Source organism: Protopterus annectens, chromosome 1.part0 (genome assembly GCF_019279795.1).
Source record: "Protopterus annectens isolate FY-2018-M chromosome 1.part0, PAN1.0, whole genome shotgun sequence".
Lineage (NCBI taxonomy): Eukaryota > Metazoa > Chordata > Ceratodontiformes > Protopteridae > Protopterus > Protopterus annectens.
Window position 1 is genome coordinate 202,369,097 of NC_056725.1, and position 18,946 is coordinate 202,388,042.

At 37.1% G+C, this 18,946-nt stretch overlaps 1 protein-coding gene across 2 annotated transcripts in view; it reads right to left on the bottom strand.

The window, feature by feature from the left end:
- The window catches only part of LOC122790142 (glucagon receptor-like), a 2,645,547-nt gene that overhangs the window by 456,372 nt on the left and 2,170,229 nt on the right, over positions 1-18,946 (bottom strand). For both annotated transcript variants that reach the window (XM_044057770.1, XM_044057782.1), the window contains one exon: positions 5,364-5,424. In XM_044057770.1, coding sequence (XP_043913705.1) covers positions 5,364-5,424 — 61 coding nt within the window. The remainder of the gene's footprint in view (positions 1-5,363; positions 5,425-18,946) is intronic.

Consider the following 18,946-nt stretch of genomic DNA (forward strand, 5'->3'; position numbering starts at 1 on the left):
AACTATTATTCTAGGAGACACTAACATTAATTGGCAAAACCTGACCTCCAAAGCTCCTGCTACCAGCATTAACCTCCATAGTTTCACACAACTTATCACAGAGCCTACAAGTGCTTTAAATATCCTAGCAGAATCTACATTAGATTGGATTCAAGTATATCACCCCCATTACTACTACTCCAATACCAGCACCATCCCAAACAGTTTGTGTGACCACCTACCTGCTTACACCCATAGAACTCAAATACAAATCCCCAAACCTCACACATACAAATCTACCAGGAACCTTGTCCACTTTGATCAAAATATACTTATCAATACCCTACAAGCTCAAAACTAGACCCCAATAAAAACATTGCCTGTGGATTACGCTGTAAATTATTTCAATAATGTATTTTTTAGTACATTAAATAGCTTAGCACCTCTTTGTATGAAATGAACAAAACCTAACCTTGCCCTTGGCTAACAAAACAAACTAAACAAACCCTCCTGTCTATAGACAAAGCCTGGAAAATATGGAAAAAAGTAGAACTCAAGCAAATTAACAAAATTATACTCAACTTCAAAATACTGCAAAAAACTTATCATAACTGATAATAAAACCTATTTCTCCTCACCACTATCCTCCCAAAGTAATAATCCAAAAAAAATTCTGTAAATCCGTATCCTCCCTACTTAATCCTGGTAATATTCAAAATCCATCACCCTCTCCTGACAACAACCCTCACCAGATAGCAGAAATATTTAACATCCATTTCATTGACACCATTCAAAAACTAGTCAAGGATTCATCTACAAAAAACAACCCTAACTCCCAAAATACCACACAAATAGACCCCATAACTACCTCTATACACACTATGGTTTCCTCTAATAATAACCGACCCAATCTTCCTTTCTCACTACAACCACTACCTACATCCCTAATTCTAAAATTGCTAACTAAACTAAAGCCCTGCTCACTCTCTGCTAACTTACCACCTGAATACTTACAACTTGCTGCCAAAGCTATAGCTTACCCTGTAAGAATTCTTATTAATAATTCAATCTCTGAATCTTATGTCCCCCCAACTGTGGAAAAAGTCTATTAGAACTCCACTACACAAAGGTGGCAATACACACAATCTCTCAAATTACCGGCCAATCTCCATTCTCTCCCTGCTATCAAAATTCCTAGAAAAATGCATACACTCCCAACTACTTAATCACCTCATTAATAACAACCTCCTAGCTCCCATTCAACATGGATTCTGCCCCAGACTTAGCACAACCACAGCTTTACTCTCCTTCACCGATACTGTGAATTAAGCTTTGATGCTGGCCTCTGAACTTCAGTACTTCTGTTAGACCTACCAAAGGCTCTCAACACAGTATCACACCTTAAGTTATTACAATATTTAGAAAAACTTGGATGTCCTCTAAGCGTATTAACCTGGTTTTCCTCCTACCTAAATGATAGACAACAATCGGTTAGTTGGGAAAACCAACAATCAGAGTATCTGGCAAATAACACAAAAGTCCCACAAGGGTCCATTTTAGGACCACTGCTCTTTAATATATTTATTAATGATCTTAATAAAGCCTCCTAAAATAGCATATTAATTCAATATGCTGATGATTCAACTATCATCTCGTCCTCCAACAATTTTGCTAACCTCCAAAATATCACCCAAGATGCATTCACTTCCATGGAAACCTGGCTAAATGACACTCAATTAAGGCTGAACCCTACAAAAAAACTAAATTGTTGCTCTTTTCATCAAAACCTCCAGCTGCAGAATTCAAGATTTTTTCACATAAAAATATAGAAATAGAATAGGTGCTATCTGCAAAACGTTTAGGAATCATTATTGATAACAAACTCTCTTTTGAATAACACATTCTCAACACAGTAAAGAAAACACATTTCAAACTTGGCAAACTATACCGACATAAACTCTACCTAGATAAACAAAGATAAAACTAGCAAACACTTTCTTATCCCATCCCTCTTGTATGGAAGCCCAATTTTCACCAACCTCCACGCATCCCTCAGTAATAAGCTACAATCTTGCTGCTACAAGACAGCAAAATTTGCCACTAACATGCCCAACCCCTCACACCATTGCAAAGCTATCTCAAACCTGCCCTGGCTTAAATTTCACCCCTGTCTCTATTATACTCAGTTAACACTTGCTCATAAGCTAATTTTCAAACCTGATAGCTGTCCTGCTGTCCTGTCTATCTTACACACATACACCCCAACTAGAACTCTCCGGACTTCAGAAGGGGCACTTTTAAATGTAGCTAAACCCAACAAAAGAGCAGGACAATGCCTATATTCCTACAACATTGCCAAACTATGGAATAGCCTCCCCTCATATACTATTCAACTTGACTCCCTAATAGCCTTTAAAGCTGCACTAAAAACCCACTATTTAAATAATCCCAGCTGTACCTGTAAAATACAGTGTAAGCCCCCTTAACTTCACACACTTAACTACTCAGATCCTACTCTTTAACCCTCTGTTATATTATCTTCTTCCTCCTCTATATGACTGTTTCTCCTACCTACGATATGTGCAATTTACTAATGATTATGATTACTTTCTTGTGATCAAAAGTATGTTATTATGTATCCATACAGTCTGATAATTATGTATTAATTATATACCATTACTCCCCACCCTATGCTAATGCATGTATATCTCTTGCACTTTGTATTTGTTCTGTATAATATTTGATTACCTGTGGAGCTTTACTCCCCGGGCCTCCACTGAAAATGGGTTTCTGACCGAGTGGACTTTCCCTGTCATCAAATGCCAATAAATAAATAAATAAATGAAATAAAATAATATAAGATAAATGCTTGATCTTTTGGAATTCCTTCCACTGTATTTTCATTAGAAACAATTTTATGTGAACTCACTGACTTCTGATATTTACAAGTAATTATTTTCCAGAATATATAAAAAGACAAGCTCTAGGCATCCAGCCACTGGTCCATCTTGGATCAGATCAGCTGCTGCACTTCATGCCGAGTGAATCAGGTAGTCCCCTCCATGGCACCCATGGAAGAGTAGTCTTCACCCCACCCCTCATGGTGGCCACATGAGGACATGAAAAGTGTGTGTGGGTGTGTCCCTGTTGGTATGTCATGTGGGACAGAGACAAAGAAGGGCCATGTGGAAATGAACAATATTACTTAGGTTGCAAGCCAACAGCTCTTATAGTGGCATTTTATAAATATAGTCAACACTTGCTACAAAAAAGCCCTTCAGTATTATAGTCATAAAGCCAATAGAGTGTACTCCATCAGGTTATTATTTAAAGTTAATATGAGTATATTCCTAGATGGAAAATATTACAGGGTCAGTTCAGTTCCTTTAACAGTGGTGGTCTAGTTAAGATCATTGTTTAACATGAGTTGTAGCAACAAGAAGAAAACTTTACTTGTTTATATCTAAAGTTCCTTTCTGTAGCCTGGCAGTGGTATAACTCCCAAGTATGATTCACATTTATTTCTAGCAGTGCAGATGATGTAAGCAATGGGTGTCACCTGGCTTCATTCATGATATACTGTTAATGACGGTCAGTTTTTACTCATTATAGAACAAATACAGTTCATACATAACAGTTAAGTGTTCAGTGTTAGCGTATACATTCTAACATTCGATTTTCAAACCCATGGATAAATGGACATTGATAGTATTTATATAATGTTTATAATATCTGCAAACTTTGGTCAATATTGAAATGTCACATTTTAACAATTCAACATTCCAATATACCAAAACCACTTAATATAAAAACTAAATAAACATCAAAAATCATTGAAAAAAAAGTGCTTTTGCAGGGAGGCAAGCCTCCCTGCACTTCTGATAATAAGATGTACTAAGCCCAAGATTGTACAACAGTGAGAAATAAGGAAGGACTATCAATCTTACTCTAACACCCTGTATGCAAGTCTCTCTCTCTCTCTCTCTCTCTCTCTCTCACACACACACACACACACACACACACACACACACACACACACACACACACACACACACACACTGAATACATTCATATATAAACACACATTCACACACACATACACACTCACTCACTCAAACACGTGCAAACAATTGAATTGTACTTTATTCAACATATAGTGACTAAATTAGTTTGATGTAATGCAGAACAAAGTAAAAACTGACTATATAAATTCTGACTAAATGAACGGTATCCTGCAAACATGCCTGATCCAGTACTGAGTACAAGCAAACACACCTCTCAACCTCTTAGAGCAAGAAATCTGGAAAAAGCCACAGATAATGGGGGGGAAAAGCCCAAAAATAGGGACACTTTTTAAATATCATTTAAAAATGAAAAACTCATTCATCATCCAGAAAAATACCCTGCACTACAAAACATATTACTGCCCAACTGTCCAGCAAGGGACCTCCGTTCTAGTAACAAATGTTTACTACTCACAAATAAGTCAAATAAGGTTGCAAGAGACTCGCTCTACTCTCAATACACTGCTAAACTCTGGAATAGTATCCCCACACAAATAAAACTCTCCAGCAAACTCAACAGTTTTTAACCGCTGCTTAAACAACATCTTAACCAATCCTGGTCCTGAACATGCTCATCATTAGGTTAAGACTATGTGTTCACCATACGATACTCTCCAAATACTCTCCTTAAACAATATACTCAAACTCTCACTGAAATGACAAAACTATTTTTATGCATAACTGCTGCCTGTACAATCCACTTAGTTGCAAGTGGGCTATCTCTTTACTAACTTCTACCTCTGTAAAATCTTAGGATGTATAAATGTAACTACTGTATGTGTATAAATGTAAACAGAAATGTAACTGCTTTGTGATATGAAGTCTGAAACTCAAATGTCTGCCATTATTCTCCGTCTTCATTCCTGAATGATTTTCTAGTGATTTGCCAGAAAACCACAATTTTATGAGAAACAAGCGAAAAATATGAGATAAAAATCTGGACATTCTGCTAAAATCTGGACAGTTAAGAGGTATGCAAGCAAAGCTTCCAGATATGTTCGATGGAGGCATATGTAAAGTGTGTCAATAGTTTTTATGTACAAATACCGGAGCATTGTAGAGTGAATACTAATACAGGGCGCATGATTTTCTCAAAGCTTCATCCATAAAGTGTGACGTACTTTATCATTCAATTCATATTTGTTATAGTTAAATACAAACATTAGCAGCACTAGAATGTATCCACACAATGTTATGGGATACTCATATTCAGACTTTAAGCACTTTTTACTATCATAGATAGCAGCTGTTTTTAGAAAGAAAGAGTGAAATAGAAACATTCAAATACTCACTAGATTATAAATGGTTATTGAGACTTACAGATAATTTTCATGAAGGTAACGGACTATAATCCATGGAACAACAAATATAACTGGAGTTCCTAAGTAAAAAAGAAAAAGATGGATCTTAGTATTCCTTCTCAGTACTCTGTTATAGCATTTGCAGATAAGACTTGCTGATAGGAGTAAAGGAACAATGTACTTCTTGTTTACAGATGGGGTGAAAGAAACATGGGACAAATTTGACAGTGTTAATTAAAAAAAATCACATTTCTCATATACCATATTCATAATTTACATTAAACTTTTTTTCTAGCTCACAAACTATTATTTATTTTTTTAGTAGAAAGCACGCTGACCAAATGGGTCCCCTACTTGCACTGCATGTTTTCACTTGTTCTTATCACGGGAGAAAGCAGGGCTTCATCAGAAGGGGGAAGAGCTGTCTGGCTCATTCATGCCACAACCAGTGAGTTTTATCAGCCCATTTCTTCTCCTGGGAAGGGAGAGCTGGATGTTAGGAAATGGACTACTGTGTGGATCTTGCAGACTTCCCTAACCCCTCTCCATCCATGACATCAGCTTCCCAAGCTCCCCTATGTGTTGCTCCTGCAGGGGGCAGGGGTGGGGGCTATGCATGCTTCCACACATCCGAACCATCTGCTTGAGTGATTTGTTACTAGTGTAGCAGAAACTCATTAGGCCCATTGTTATGAGCTACACACCTGCATCTTTGTAGGTGTCACTAATGTGGGGGGCAATTATGCTTCTCTTTTCTCATGACGGGCAAATCAGCACTGGCTGCTCACTCCCATCCTTCCCTATACAGTTAGCCCCCCCAATGCTTGTGCTGCTCATCAAACACAGGCCATCTGGGTCACACTCAGGGTTTTAATATTCTATGCTGCAGGGCTAAATAAGCTCCCAGAGTGTTCTAGAATAAAAGGAATGCATTCAGAAATGCCACAGAACATGCAAGGATGGCAACAAAATAAACAATTGCTCCAAAGACAGATGGAATTTGCCACTGTGATACATCATTTTAACAACTTTTTTGAGAACATTTGTTCATTTGATTTTGGATTTTATCTTCAAAAATGCCCCACAACTCAGAAATTCTTTTTACAGTGTATATATATTTTTTTGGTTCCAGGAACTATTTAACATAGGTTTCAAATATCGTGAACTTTGTACTATGCAATTCAAAACAGCTCCTTTGGCTGCTTTTCCCAGTTTACTTTAATCTTATCCTCTCTGTCTCCACTAGTCTTATGAATTAAACTGCTCTGTTTATAGCAAGACACTGCATATGATTTGCCATAATCAGAAGACATACTCAACACAGTGAGGCACACATTTGATAGTATTTGTATGAAATGTTGAAGGTGGATATTAAGGCACTAATGCTGGTATAACATTTCTTTATTATAATATGAGCCTGTACACTAACATAAACACCACTGATGGAAGTACGCTGTTGGTCATCTACTCTTTGGTTATGGGGGGTATTACATTGTCACCCTCATTATAGATAGGTTTGTAGGTAAGTACTAGGCTAGCTGCCCTTGAAGGCCATTTTAAGCCTAGTCAGTTTCCATTTTTCCGCTCAAAATAACTTATCCCATTTGGTTATAGATTGTCCTTATCCATCCTTCTTCTTTTGGCTTTTCCCAGTTAGGAGTTGTCACAGTGGATCACCTGTCTGCTCATGATTGGCAGTGGAGTTTTACGGTGTCAAGTTGCCAGCCCGGCACTCAACCTTCTGCAGAAGGCACACACATACACGCACTCATGCCTAGGGCCAATTTAGAGTGTTCAATCCACCTACAGCATGTCTCTGGGATATGGGAGGAAACTGGAGCACCTGGAGGAAACCCACATGACTACAGGGAGGACATGCAGACTCCACAGAGAAGGCACCCCAGCAGAGGATTGAACCGGAGAACCTCTTGTTTTGAGGTGGCAACACTAACCGCTGCACCATTGCGCCTGCCCCATTGTCCTTATCAATCCCATGGTCAATAATTATACATTACTCCAATGATAATTGAGGGGAGCCATGCATGGGATAAGGCATTTAGGAGCTACCTTTGTCCATTAATCTACAGGGAGCAGCCATGGGGTAAATTTTCTGCTTCTCACTCTTATAGATCTATTTGAATATAGACAGGAGTGAACTTTGTTCTACGTGGATGGGCAGTCTGTTCGAGAACAGTAGTATTCTTAGTGAGATATACCTATCTCTCCAAAATTTTCTGCTGATGTTGCAGAAGAGGTATAAATCCCTAGACCAAGTATTTCTGATGCCATTTCACTTGCTGCTGTGCGGTAAATCCATCAGTAATGGGATAGAGGATGCCTTGTATGCCAGACACAGGTCAGCTGTTAGCAATCTGTAAGATAGCAAGTATAGTGGCAGAGCTTTGAGTCAGCCCATGTAGCCCATGTATGGCCTTGTATCCTCATTCATAAGGTATCTCTGTGGGTGTTCCAGATCTAGCATGTGTCTGGACAGATGCATCCTAAAGAGTGCATTATATTCAATGACTGGCCTAATGAGGGCTTAGTTAAGGGGGCAAGGAGGGCTGGGATATGCAGGACAGTGACATCCCTATATCTAGATAAAATCCCTTTGTTTATAAGCTGTGCAATATAGAAGGGCATTCTTACAACAATGGACACATGTTGGTCAAAGGTTAGGTCACTGTCCACATAAGTCCCCAAATCCTGAACAAATTACTTTATTTCTAAAAGAGAATATTGGTAAGATTAGCAAAGTGTCCCTTTCCCTTTTCCATATCTGAAATTACATTAATTTATCTGTGTGACAATATGCATTTTATGTAGTTATTATGATCAGGAGCCAAGGTAATATAATTTCCTTAAGCCTACACTCATCCATTTTTCTCAATCAATTACCTTAAAGAATAGCAATATTTGTATATTGATAACTTAACCTTATTATTAAGCATGTTGTACAACAACCAAATAAAATCCCACCAAGTGTTAATTACTGTATTCCTACTTAACCAATCAAGTTATGCATTTTCATTTCAAGAAAATCTTCATATCCTGCACATCTATTATCAGGACTAATTTATTTATTTATTTTTATTTATTTATTTAACATTTGTTTACTGGGAAAGTCCGACTTGGAACAAGGCCAATTTTCAGTGGAGGCCTGGGGAGCAATGCTCCAGATTCATTAAATAATGTATTTGGGATAACTTTTTAAAGCTTAAATGCACACCTAATAACAAAGTCAATGTGTTTCCTAGCAGATGTTGATCTCCAAATCAATTAATTTAACCAATGACATTTCTTCAGCTGTATTCAATTGAAATAAATCATTCATCCAAAATGTTGTTGTGTCTTTTGGCTTTTCCCGGTTAGGGGTCGCCACAGTGGAACTCCGGACCGCTAATGATTGGCAGTGGATTTTTACGTGCCGAATTGCAAGCCCTGATGCACAACCTTTAACGAAGGAATGCCCATTCACGCATGTCTCCACACAGAAGACGCTCTAACGGAGAATCGAACAGGACAACGTTTTACTATGAGGCGGCAGCGCTACCACAGCACCACCACTGCAGTAAATCATTCATCCACAATAAGACACTAAATTAACTAGGCACTTGTTTTAATTGTTCTATAATGGGAAGAGATGCTATGCTGCTTTTGAAATTAAATATGAGCTAAAATATGACTTTTAATATCTGTTCTATCCCTATAGCATTGCTTAATTAGAGATAAACTGCATGGTATCACATCAAAATCAATTAAAACCAGTGAGCATTTAATCAAGAAGTTTGTTACCATATTTACTTGCTGCAATTATACCGATGAACTATAGGACTGGCCGAAGAAGAAGAGGGGGAAGGCATGCCCAAAGGCAGGAAGAGAGGAGGAAGGTTAGGAGTGTAGTACTGAGGGTAGGAACTTTGAATGTTGGCAGTATGACTGGTATAGGGAGAGAGCTAGCTGATATGATGGAGAGAAGGAAGGTTGATATATTATGCGTGCAACAGACCAGATGGAAGGGAAGTAAGCTCAAGTGTATAGGAGGCAGGTTCAGATTGTTCTATCATGGTGTAAATGGCAGAAGAAATGGGGTAGGGGTTATCCTAATGGAACAGTATGCCAAGAGTGCTTTGGAGGTGAAGAGAGTGTCTGATAGAGTGATGTTTATGAAGCTTGAAATTGATGGTGTAATGATGAATGTTGTTAGTGCATATGCTCCACAAGTTGAGTGTGCAATGGATGAGAAAGAAAAATTTTGGAGCGAGTTGGATGAAGTGGTGGTGAGTGTACCCAAGGGTGAGAGACTAGTGATTGGAGTGGACTTCAATGGGCATGTTGGTGAAGTGAACAGAGGGGATGAGGAAGTGATGGTTAGGTATGGTGTTAAGGAGAGGAATGCAGAAGGTCAGATGATTGTGGATTTTGTGAAAAGGATGGACATGGCTGTGGTGAATACATATTTTAACAAGAGGGAGGAGCATAGGGTGACATATAAGAGTGGAGGAAGATGCACACAGGTGGATTATATCCTATGTAGGAGGGCCAGTCTGAAGGAGATTGGAGACTGTAAAGTGGTGACTGAGGAAAGTGTAGTTAAGCAGCATACAATGGTGGTCTGCAGGATGATGTTGGTGATCAAGAAGCGGAGGAGGAGTGTGAAAGCAGTGCCAAGGATTAAATGGTGGAAGTTAAAAAAGGGTGATTGTGAGGTGGAGTTCAGGGAAGAGTTAAGACAGGCACTGGGAGGCAATGAAGAGTTACCGAATAGCTGGGTAACTACAGCAGAGCTAGTAAGGCAGACTGCTAGGAAGGTGCTTGGTGTGACATCTGGACAGAGGAAGGAGGACGAGGAGACATGGTGGTGGAATGAGGAAGTACAGGAGAGTATACAAAGGAAGAGGCTTGTGAAGATGAAGTGGGATTGTCAAAGAGATGAAGAAAGTAGACATGAGTATAAGGAGATGAGGCGCATGGCAAAGAGAGAGGTGGCGAATGCTAAGGATAAGGCATATAGAGAGTTGTATGAGAGATTGGACACTAAAGAGGGAGAAAAGGACCTGTACCGATTGGCTAGACAGAGGGACAGAGCTGGGAAAGACGTGCAGCAGGTAAGGGTGATAAAGGACAGTGAGGGAAACATATTCACAAGTGAGGAGAGTGTGTTGAGTAGATGGAAAGAGTACTTTGAAGGGCTGATGAATGAAGAGAATAAGAGAGAGAGAAGGCTGGATTATGTGGGGATGGTGAATCAGGAAGTGAAGCAGATTAGCATTGAGGAAGTAAGGACAGCTATGAAGAGGATGAAGAATGGAAAGGCTGTTGGCCCAGATGCCATACCAGTGAAAGCATGGAGGTGCTCAGGAGAAATGGCAGTGGAATTTTTAACCAGATTGTTTAATGAAATTTTGGAAAGTCAGAGGATGTCTGAGGAGTGGAGAAAAAGTGTTTTGGTACCAATCTTTAAGAATAAGGGTGATGTGCAGAGCTGCAGTAACTACAGAGGGATAAAACTGATCAGTCACAGCTTGAAGTTATGGGAAAGAGTAGTGGAAGCTAGGTTAAGAAGGGAGGTGATGATTAGTGATCACCAGTATGGTTTCATGCCAGGAAAGAGCACTACAGATGCAACATTTGCTCTGAGAGTGTTGTTGGAGAAATACAGAGAAGGTCAGAAGGAATTGCATTGTGTGTTTGTGGACTTAGAGAAAGCATATGACAGGGTGCCTAGAGAGGAGTTGTGGTATTGTATGAGAAAGTCGGGAGTGGCAGAGAAGTATGTAAGAGTGGTACAGGATATATACAAGGGTAGTGTGACATTAGGGAGGACTGCGGTGGGAGTGACAGATACGTTTAAGGTGGAGGTGGGTTTACATCAAGGATCAGCTCTGAGCCCTTTATTATTTGCAGTGGTGATGGACAGGTTGACAGATGAGATTAGACAGGAGGCCCCATGGACTATGATGTTTGCAGATGACATTGTGATATGTAGTGAGAGTAGGGATCAGGTTAAGGAGACCCTGGAGAGATGGAGATATGCTTTAGAGAGGAGAGGAATGAAGGTCAGCAGGGCTAAAACAGAATATATGTGTGTAAATGAGAGGGAGGGTAGAGGAATGGTGAGGATGCAGGGAGTAGAGTTGGTAAAGGTGGATGAGTTTAAGTACTTGGGATCAACAGTTCAGAGTAATAGTGAGTGTGGAAGAGAGGTGAAGAAGAGAGTACAGGCAGGGTAGAATGGGTGGAGAAGAGTGTCAGGAGTGATTTTTGACAGACGGGTACCAATAAGAGTGAAAGGGAAGGTCTACAAGAGGGTAGTGAGACCAGCTATGTTATATGGGTTGGAGACTGTAGCATTGTCGAAAAGACAGGAGTCAGAGCTGGATGTGGCAGAGTTAAAGATGTTAAGATTTGCACTGGGTGTGACTAGGATGGACAGGATTAGGAATCAGTATATTAGAGGGTCAGCTCAGGTTGGACAGTTTGGAGACAAAGCAAGAGAGGCGAGATTGCGTTGGTTTGGACATGTGCTGAGGAGGGATGCTGGATATATTGGGAAAAGGATGCTAAGGATGGAGCTGCCAGGTAAGAGGAAAAGAGGAAGGCCTAAGATGAGGTTTATGGATGTGGTGAGAGAGGACATGCAGGTGGTTGGTGTGAAAGAGCATGTTGCAGAGGACAGGAAGAAATGGAAACAGATGATCCATTGTGGTGACCCCTAACAGGAGCAGCTGAAAGAAGAAGAAGGATTACTTTTAAGAGGGGGCGTGGCCAAGATGCCAGTCTGATAGCAGCAGAAATCCATAGCTCTGCTTAGATTTTAATATCCTGACTGGAAATATATTTTAATTTTTAGAAAAATCTAACTGAAAGTATACTAAAAGGTAGATTAACATAGACTCTTTATTATTTTCTAAAAATTAATATTTTTTAATTATTCCTGTCAAGAAGTTTTCTACTGGAGATCGCAAGATGAGCAACTCGAAGACCCCACACCAGGAGAGTGCAGTGAAGAAAGAACTACAACCTATAATAACAAACATCCAGGAACTGTCACTAAAAACATGAGCAACGTGAAGAACCCACAGCAGGAGAGTGCAGTGAAGAAAGAACTACATCTTGTAATAACAAACATCCAAGAACTGTCACTAAAAACATGAGCAACGTGAAGAACCCTCACCAGGAGAGTGCAGTGAAGAAAGAACTACCTCTTATAACAACAAACATCCAAGAACTGTCACTAAAAACATGAGCAACGTGAAGAACCCACACCAGGAGAGTGCAGTGAAGAAAGAACTAGATCTTATAATAACAAACATCCAAGAACTGTCACTAAAAACATGAGCAACGTGAAGAACCCACACCAGGAGAGTGCAGTGAAGAAAGAACTACATCTTATAATAACAAACATCCAAGAACTGTCACTAAAAACATGAGCAACGTGAAGAACCCTCACCAGGAGAGTGCAGTGAAGAAATAACTACATCTTATAATAACAAACATCCAAGAACTGTCACTAAAAACATGAGCAACGTGAAGAACCCACACCAGGAGAGTACAGTGAAGAAAGAACTACATCTTATAATAACAAACATCCAAGAACTGTCACTAAAAACATGAGCAACGTGAAGAACCCACACCAGGAGAGTGCAGTGAAGAAAGAACTACATCTTATAATAACAAACATCCAAGAACTGTCACTAAAAACATGAACAACTCGAAGAACCCACACCAGGAGAGTGCAGTGAAGAAAGAACTACCTCTTATAATAACAAACATCCAACAACTGTCACTAAAAACATGAGCAACGTGAAGAACCCACAGCAGGAGAGTGCAGTGAAGAAAGACCTACATCTTATAACAACAAACATCCAAGAACTGTCACTAAAAACATGAGCAACGTGAAGAACCCACACCAGGAGAGTGCAGTGAAGAAAGAACTACATCTTATAACAACAAACATCCAAGAACTGTCACTAAAAACATGAGCAACGTGAAGAACCCTCACCAGGAGAGTGCAGTGAAGAAAGAACTACATCTTATAATAACAAACATCCAACAACTGTCACTAAAAACATGAGCAACTCGAAGAACCCACACCAGGAGAGTGCAGTGAAGAAAGAACTACATCTTATAACAATAAACATCCTAGAACTGTCACTAAAAACATGAGCAACTCGAAGAACCCACACCAGGAGAGTACAGTGAAGAAAGAACTACATCTTATAATAACAAACATCCAAGAACTGTCACTAAAATGGACAAATTCGAAAACAAAATGGATATTATCAAACAAGAATGCAGTAAACAACTGGAACTTCTAAATGGAATAGTAAAAAAACAATCTGAACAGACTATTGCCTTAGAGGAAACAATAACTGACCTAGATACTAGAGTGACAGAAAATGAACATCACAATGAATTTCTTATGAAACAGAACACCAGGCTGATTGAGAAACTGGAAGACCTTGAAAGTAGATCAAGGAAGAATAACATAAGAATATATGGAATTCCTGAGAAAGAAGAGGGTGCTAACATGATTCAATTCCTCAATAAGTGGTTTTCATAAGCACTAAACATGCCTGACTCCCTCTTTTTTGGAACTGAGAGGGCTCATCGGTCCCTGGCAAATCCAGCTTCATCTCTGAGTTCATCTAACCCAAGGTCTATAATAGTTAAATTTCTTTCTTTGCAAGACAAGGACTTGGTGCTGAAATCAACTTGAACTAATTACCATATCAAGATGGGTGAAAAGGTTATTCATTTTGACAATGACTACACCTCTACAGTCATATCCAGAAGAAAGGAGTGTGTTCCTCTAATTAAGACCTTGAAAAAAAGCCAATATTAAAGGTCAAACTCTTTTTCCTGCAAGAATAAGGATCACCTTGCCAGAAGGAGTGAAGATCTTTGATTCCTTACAAGAAGCAGTAGAATTTATCCAAAAGAAGAAAATACTGTCGGACATAGAAGAAATGGAATGGTCATCCCAGAGTTTGAAGAGACAGGCAACAAAAAATGGATGGTCTGTGAAGGAAGGAGCAAACAAAACTAAGAAACTAAAGAACAAATTAATAAATTCCTGCTAATTTTAAATGCGTTGCTTTATGAATCATAATATATTTGTTTCTTTAAAGTCTCTATGCTGTAAGGTTGTTGTTGTTGTGTCTTTCAGCTTTTTCCCGGTTAGGGGTAACCACAGCGGAACTCCGGTCCGCTAATGATTAGCAGTAGATTTTTACATGCCGAGTTGCTAGCCCTGACGCACAACCTTCAAAGAAGGTATGCCCATTCACACATGTCTCCACACAGAAGACACTCTAGCTGAGAATCGAACCGGACAGCATCTTACTGAGCGGTGACAATGTTAATGCAGCACCACCACCGCAGTTCTGTGCTGTAAGGTAATGTGAATAATTTTTATTGTTAACTTTCTCTTTTCCTTTCTATAGCTACTTCTTCTAATTACATATAGTACTAAGTATTTAAATAACATTCTCTCTTTCTCTTTCTTCCTACATATACAGTATAGTACTAAGTATTTAAATAACATTCTCTCTCTCTCTCTCTCTCTCTCTCTATCTATCTCTTCTTTCTTCCTAATCTTTTTTGTTACCAATGTTCCTTTTCTCTCCTTTCTCCATTATAAGTACTTTACATACTTTTCCCTTTTAAATAACATCAAATGTATGTATTCTAGTTATTCAATAACAGTATAATTTGACTTAATACTAAAGTGCATTTTTTCTAGTGGGTCAGTGGTGGGGTAACAAGGTGTTTCTGATTAGTGATTCTAACAGGATGTTTTAGACTCTTTGTTTAGACACATCTAAATATTAATATAGTACATTAATGGTGTTTTATAGATAGCTAAATATAAGTTTTATATATATATATATATATATATATATATATATATATATATATATATATATATATAGTAGGTTCCTTTTTTTCTGTCTCTGGCCTGGTTAACTGTTGGGTATGTGATTGAAATGGTATAATATGATTTCTGATTTGAGGCAGCTGTTGTTACTTCTAAATAGCTGTTTTTATATGAAAAGGTTAATTTTTTCATGATGTTGATGTTTTGTGAGGAAACTGGTGGTCGATGTGACTGTTCTCATTGTGGAGATTCATGACATGCACTGACAAGGCAGCTTGAGTGTTTTTTTTTTTGCTTTCTGTAAATTCTAAAAGCTTCAAGATCTGAATTTCCCACCGAAAATGCTTTTTTCTTCACTACAGACAACTTTGTTGTGCATGAGCCTATTTGTATATTTTTAACAAGTTTATGAAGCTGCAGCTTGAAGAAACAACAGTGATGACATCATTTCATTATTTGACCTTCTGAACTTGTTAAATGGTTGTACTTAAAATTCTTTTCTTTTGAAATTCTGTTATCCTTCACTAGATACTTTCAATGGTAAATAATTAGTTCTGATAAAAGTGTTTAACTCCTTTAAAAATGCCTATGGTCTCTTATAGATGCATACATTTTGCAGATTCAGTGACACTATTAGTAACTAAATGACATCAAGTGAACTAGGATCTGCATTACAAAACTCATTATGCATATTAACATCAGACTTATGTTACTTACTAAACCTTTAGTAACTAAACAGAGGGTTGCGAGGCCCCTTTTTTCCCCTCTCTCCTACCCCCTTCCTGATGAAAGATGTCAAGATAGATATTGTTAATACATATGAGTAACATGTGTATAATTGCAAAATATAATAGCTATGTTGTAATATGTGTTTTTATTTATATATATATATATATATATATATATATATATATATATATTCAACAGATCCTTACATGAAAAATGTTAGATAGATGACTGACAAAATGGTTAAATTATCTGATGTTTCTTGAAAAGTCTTGGAAATAATGACAATCTTCTTAACCTTCAGCTTCTAATGTTTATACATACTTTGATCTGATGTGTATTTCTGGCATATCTATGTATTAGAGGTGCTATTATCATATGAGACATATTTATATAGCTTCAGATATATTGGACACTCATTCTAATGTATATTTCATGGATTCAGATTTCTTAAGTTGCTTTCATAATATTTTTCTTTTTTCTTTTTATACTATATCCTAAGCAGGGATGGATAACTTGTGTCGTTTGGCATTGGAGAGGTGGTAGATGGATGGACTAGTTAAGTTTTTAACTAAACCAGAAACTTTATGTTTCATGTATGTGTTTGCAAATAGCTTTGGACTTTTGAAAGTAGTGCTTAATACACGTTATGCATCCATGATAAGTGTGTTTTCAGTAGATTTCAAGTCAACACAGAAGAAAGGTCTTTCAGTTAGTAATAACATATACATTATAGTCAATGGCTTATAAATGTTTATTATTAAATATTAATGGTTTGAACAATAATGTCAAATGAGCTGGTTTATATCAAAATGCATAAAGCTCAGATCATTTTTTACAGGAAAGCCATCAATTAAAAAAAGATCTACAACAATACTTATTCAATGGTTATATCATTCTGGCTGCTTCATGTTTTAAGACTAAGAGAAGGGACACTCTTATTCTATAGAATACATAGATACAATTTCAGATAAAGATGGGAAGCTAAGCATGGTTATTTTGGAAATCAGTAGGAAGTATTAGACTTTGATTAATACATACTAGATACCAGGCCTGAGTACTAAATATGTTGACAAATATCTGTACCTGATTACCTTAAATGCAAAAGGGGAAATTATAGCAACAGGCGATTTTAACTGCCTATTATCAGGCAATGATACTTCTAAAAATGGTAAAATAAAACTAGCATCTCAAGCCGAGAAGTTAAATGACTTTACAAACCAGATGAACCTTAAAGATATACATGGTCTAAGAGAACATTATTCCTTATTCTATACTCATTATTCATATCTGTTTGGTACACAAACATTGATAAGGTCTTTGTATCAAATAAACTATACTCTAAAATAAGTGGCGTATCTATAATGACTTGTCCACTTTCGGACCATAATGCTATACACTTTACATTAAATACACTTACACATGAGTTAAGATTTCTACAGAGAATTCCTGCTTACATAACTAAGTTAAATGACTTTAGGGAGTGGATAATGAAAGAAATAGACATGTTTATGGAAACAAATGATAAATGATAATGGTGAAGTGACTGATGCTATATTATGGGACACCTTTAAAGTTTAAATATATGGTAGAATAAAATCGTGGTACCTTAAAAAAAGGAGAGAGTGGGACAAAGAACTTTTAGACTTACAAAAACATAGACAAGATAAAAATGGATGCAAAACCAAATAACAAAGTAGCACATGATGAAATTACTAAGTTAAATCAAAAATATTTAGAAGTTCTGAATCATAAGGTAGCCATAAACCTGGAAAAATTGAAATTGCAATCTTATGCTGTAAATCCCAAATATCTACATAAAATAATGGTAAGATCCAAAAAATAAACAATCAAAATCTTATTAATGAGATTAAATATAAAAGTGATGGTTCACTTAAAAGTACATCTAACTTAATGGGCATATTAAAAGTGTTCAAAAACTATTATAAATATATAAATAATAACACACCACTTTTGGAGTCAGATAATGCAATAAATAATTTTATTCAAGAAAATATAACTACTAAGGTGTCAATACAACAAAATAACATATTAAATAAACAAATAACACTAACAGAAGTGAAAGAGCAAATAAAACAATTAAAAGATAATAAAGCTCCAGGACTGGATGGAATACTTCCTAAACTATATAAGATTTTTCCTGAAAATATAATAAAGAAAATGATGAGTGCCTTTACTATGGTTAAGCAAAAATGTATAACATCCCCCATCGTGGAAATACTCAATTACCTCCTCCATATTAAAACATGGTAAGGACCCCAAATCTTGTGAGTCATATAGATCAATTTCGTTACTAAACACTGATTATAAAATGTTCATGACAATATTGGCTAATAGGATAAAGCAAATATTACCTAATGTAATACGTAATGATCAGACAGGGCTCATTCTTCATAGAAAAGTGCAAGATAACATTATTAAATTACTATCATTAATAGACATAGCATGCAAATGCAAAATACAACTAACTATTATCAGCCTAGACATAGAAAAGTCTTTTGATTCTATTAGCTGGTCTTATCTAAGAATTGTAATTGGTTTGAATTCTCCTCAGATTTTGTCAACTTATTAATGAAAATTTATAGCGGGGCACAAGCTTATGTGAAAATTGGATCATGTCTAGCCTCACCACTAGAAATCCTCAAGGAAATTAGACAAGGTTGTCCTTTGTCACCATTATTGTTTGCTCTTTCAATGGAACATTTTGCTACATATATCAGAAACAAGCAAAATATAAAAGGCTTTCAAGTTAATACAGACTATTGTCCTAAGATACAATTATTTGCAGATGATATGTTGTTAATGTTAGGTGAGATTGATGGTTCTTTGCATGATGTTATAAATACCTTAAGCAAGCTTGAAAAAATTCAGAGCTTAAATTTAATCATAATAAATCCAAAACATTACTAATTAACAAAAATATCAACAAAAACTTAAAGAGAATAGCCTGTTTCATTGGGAGAATGATGTAT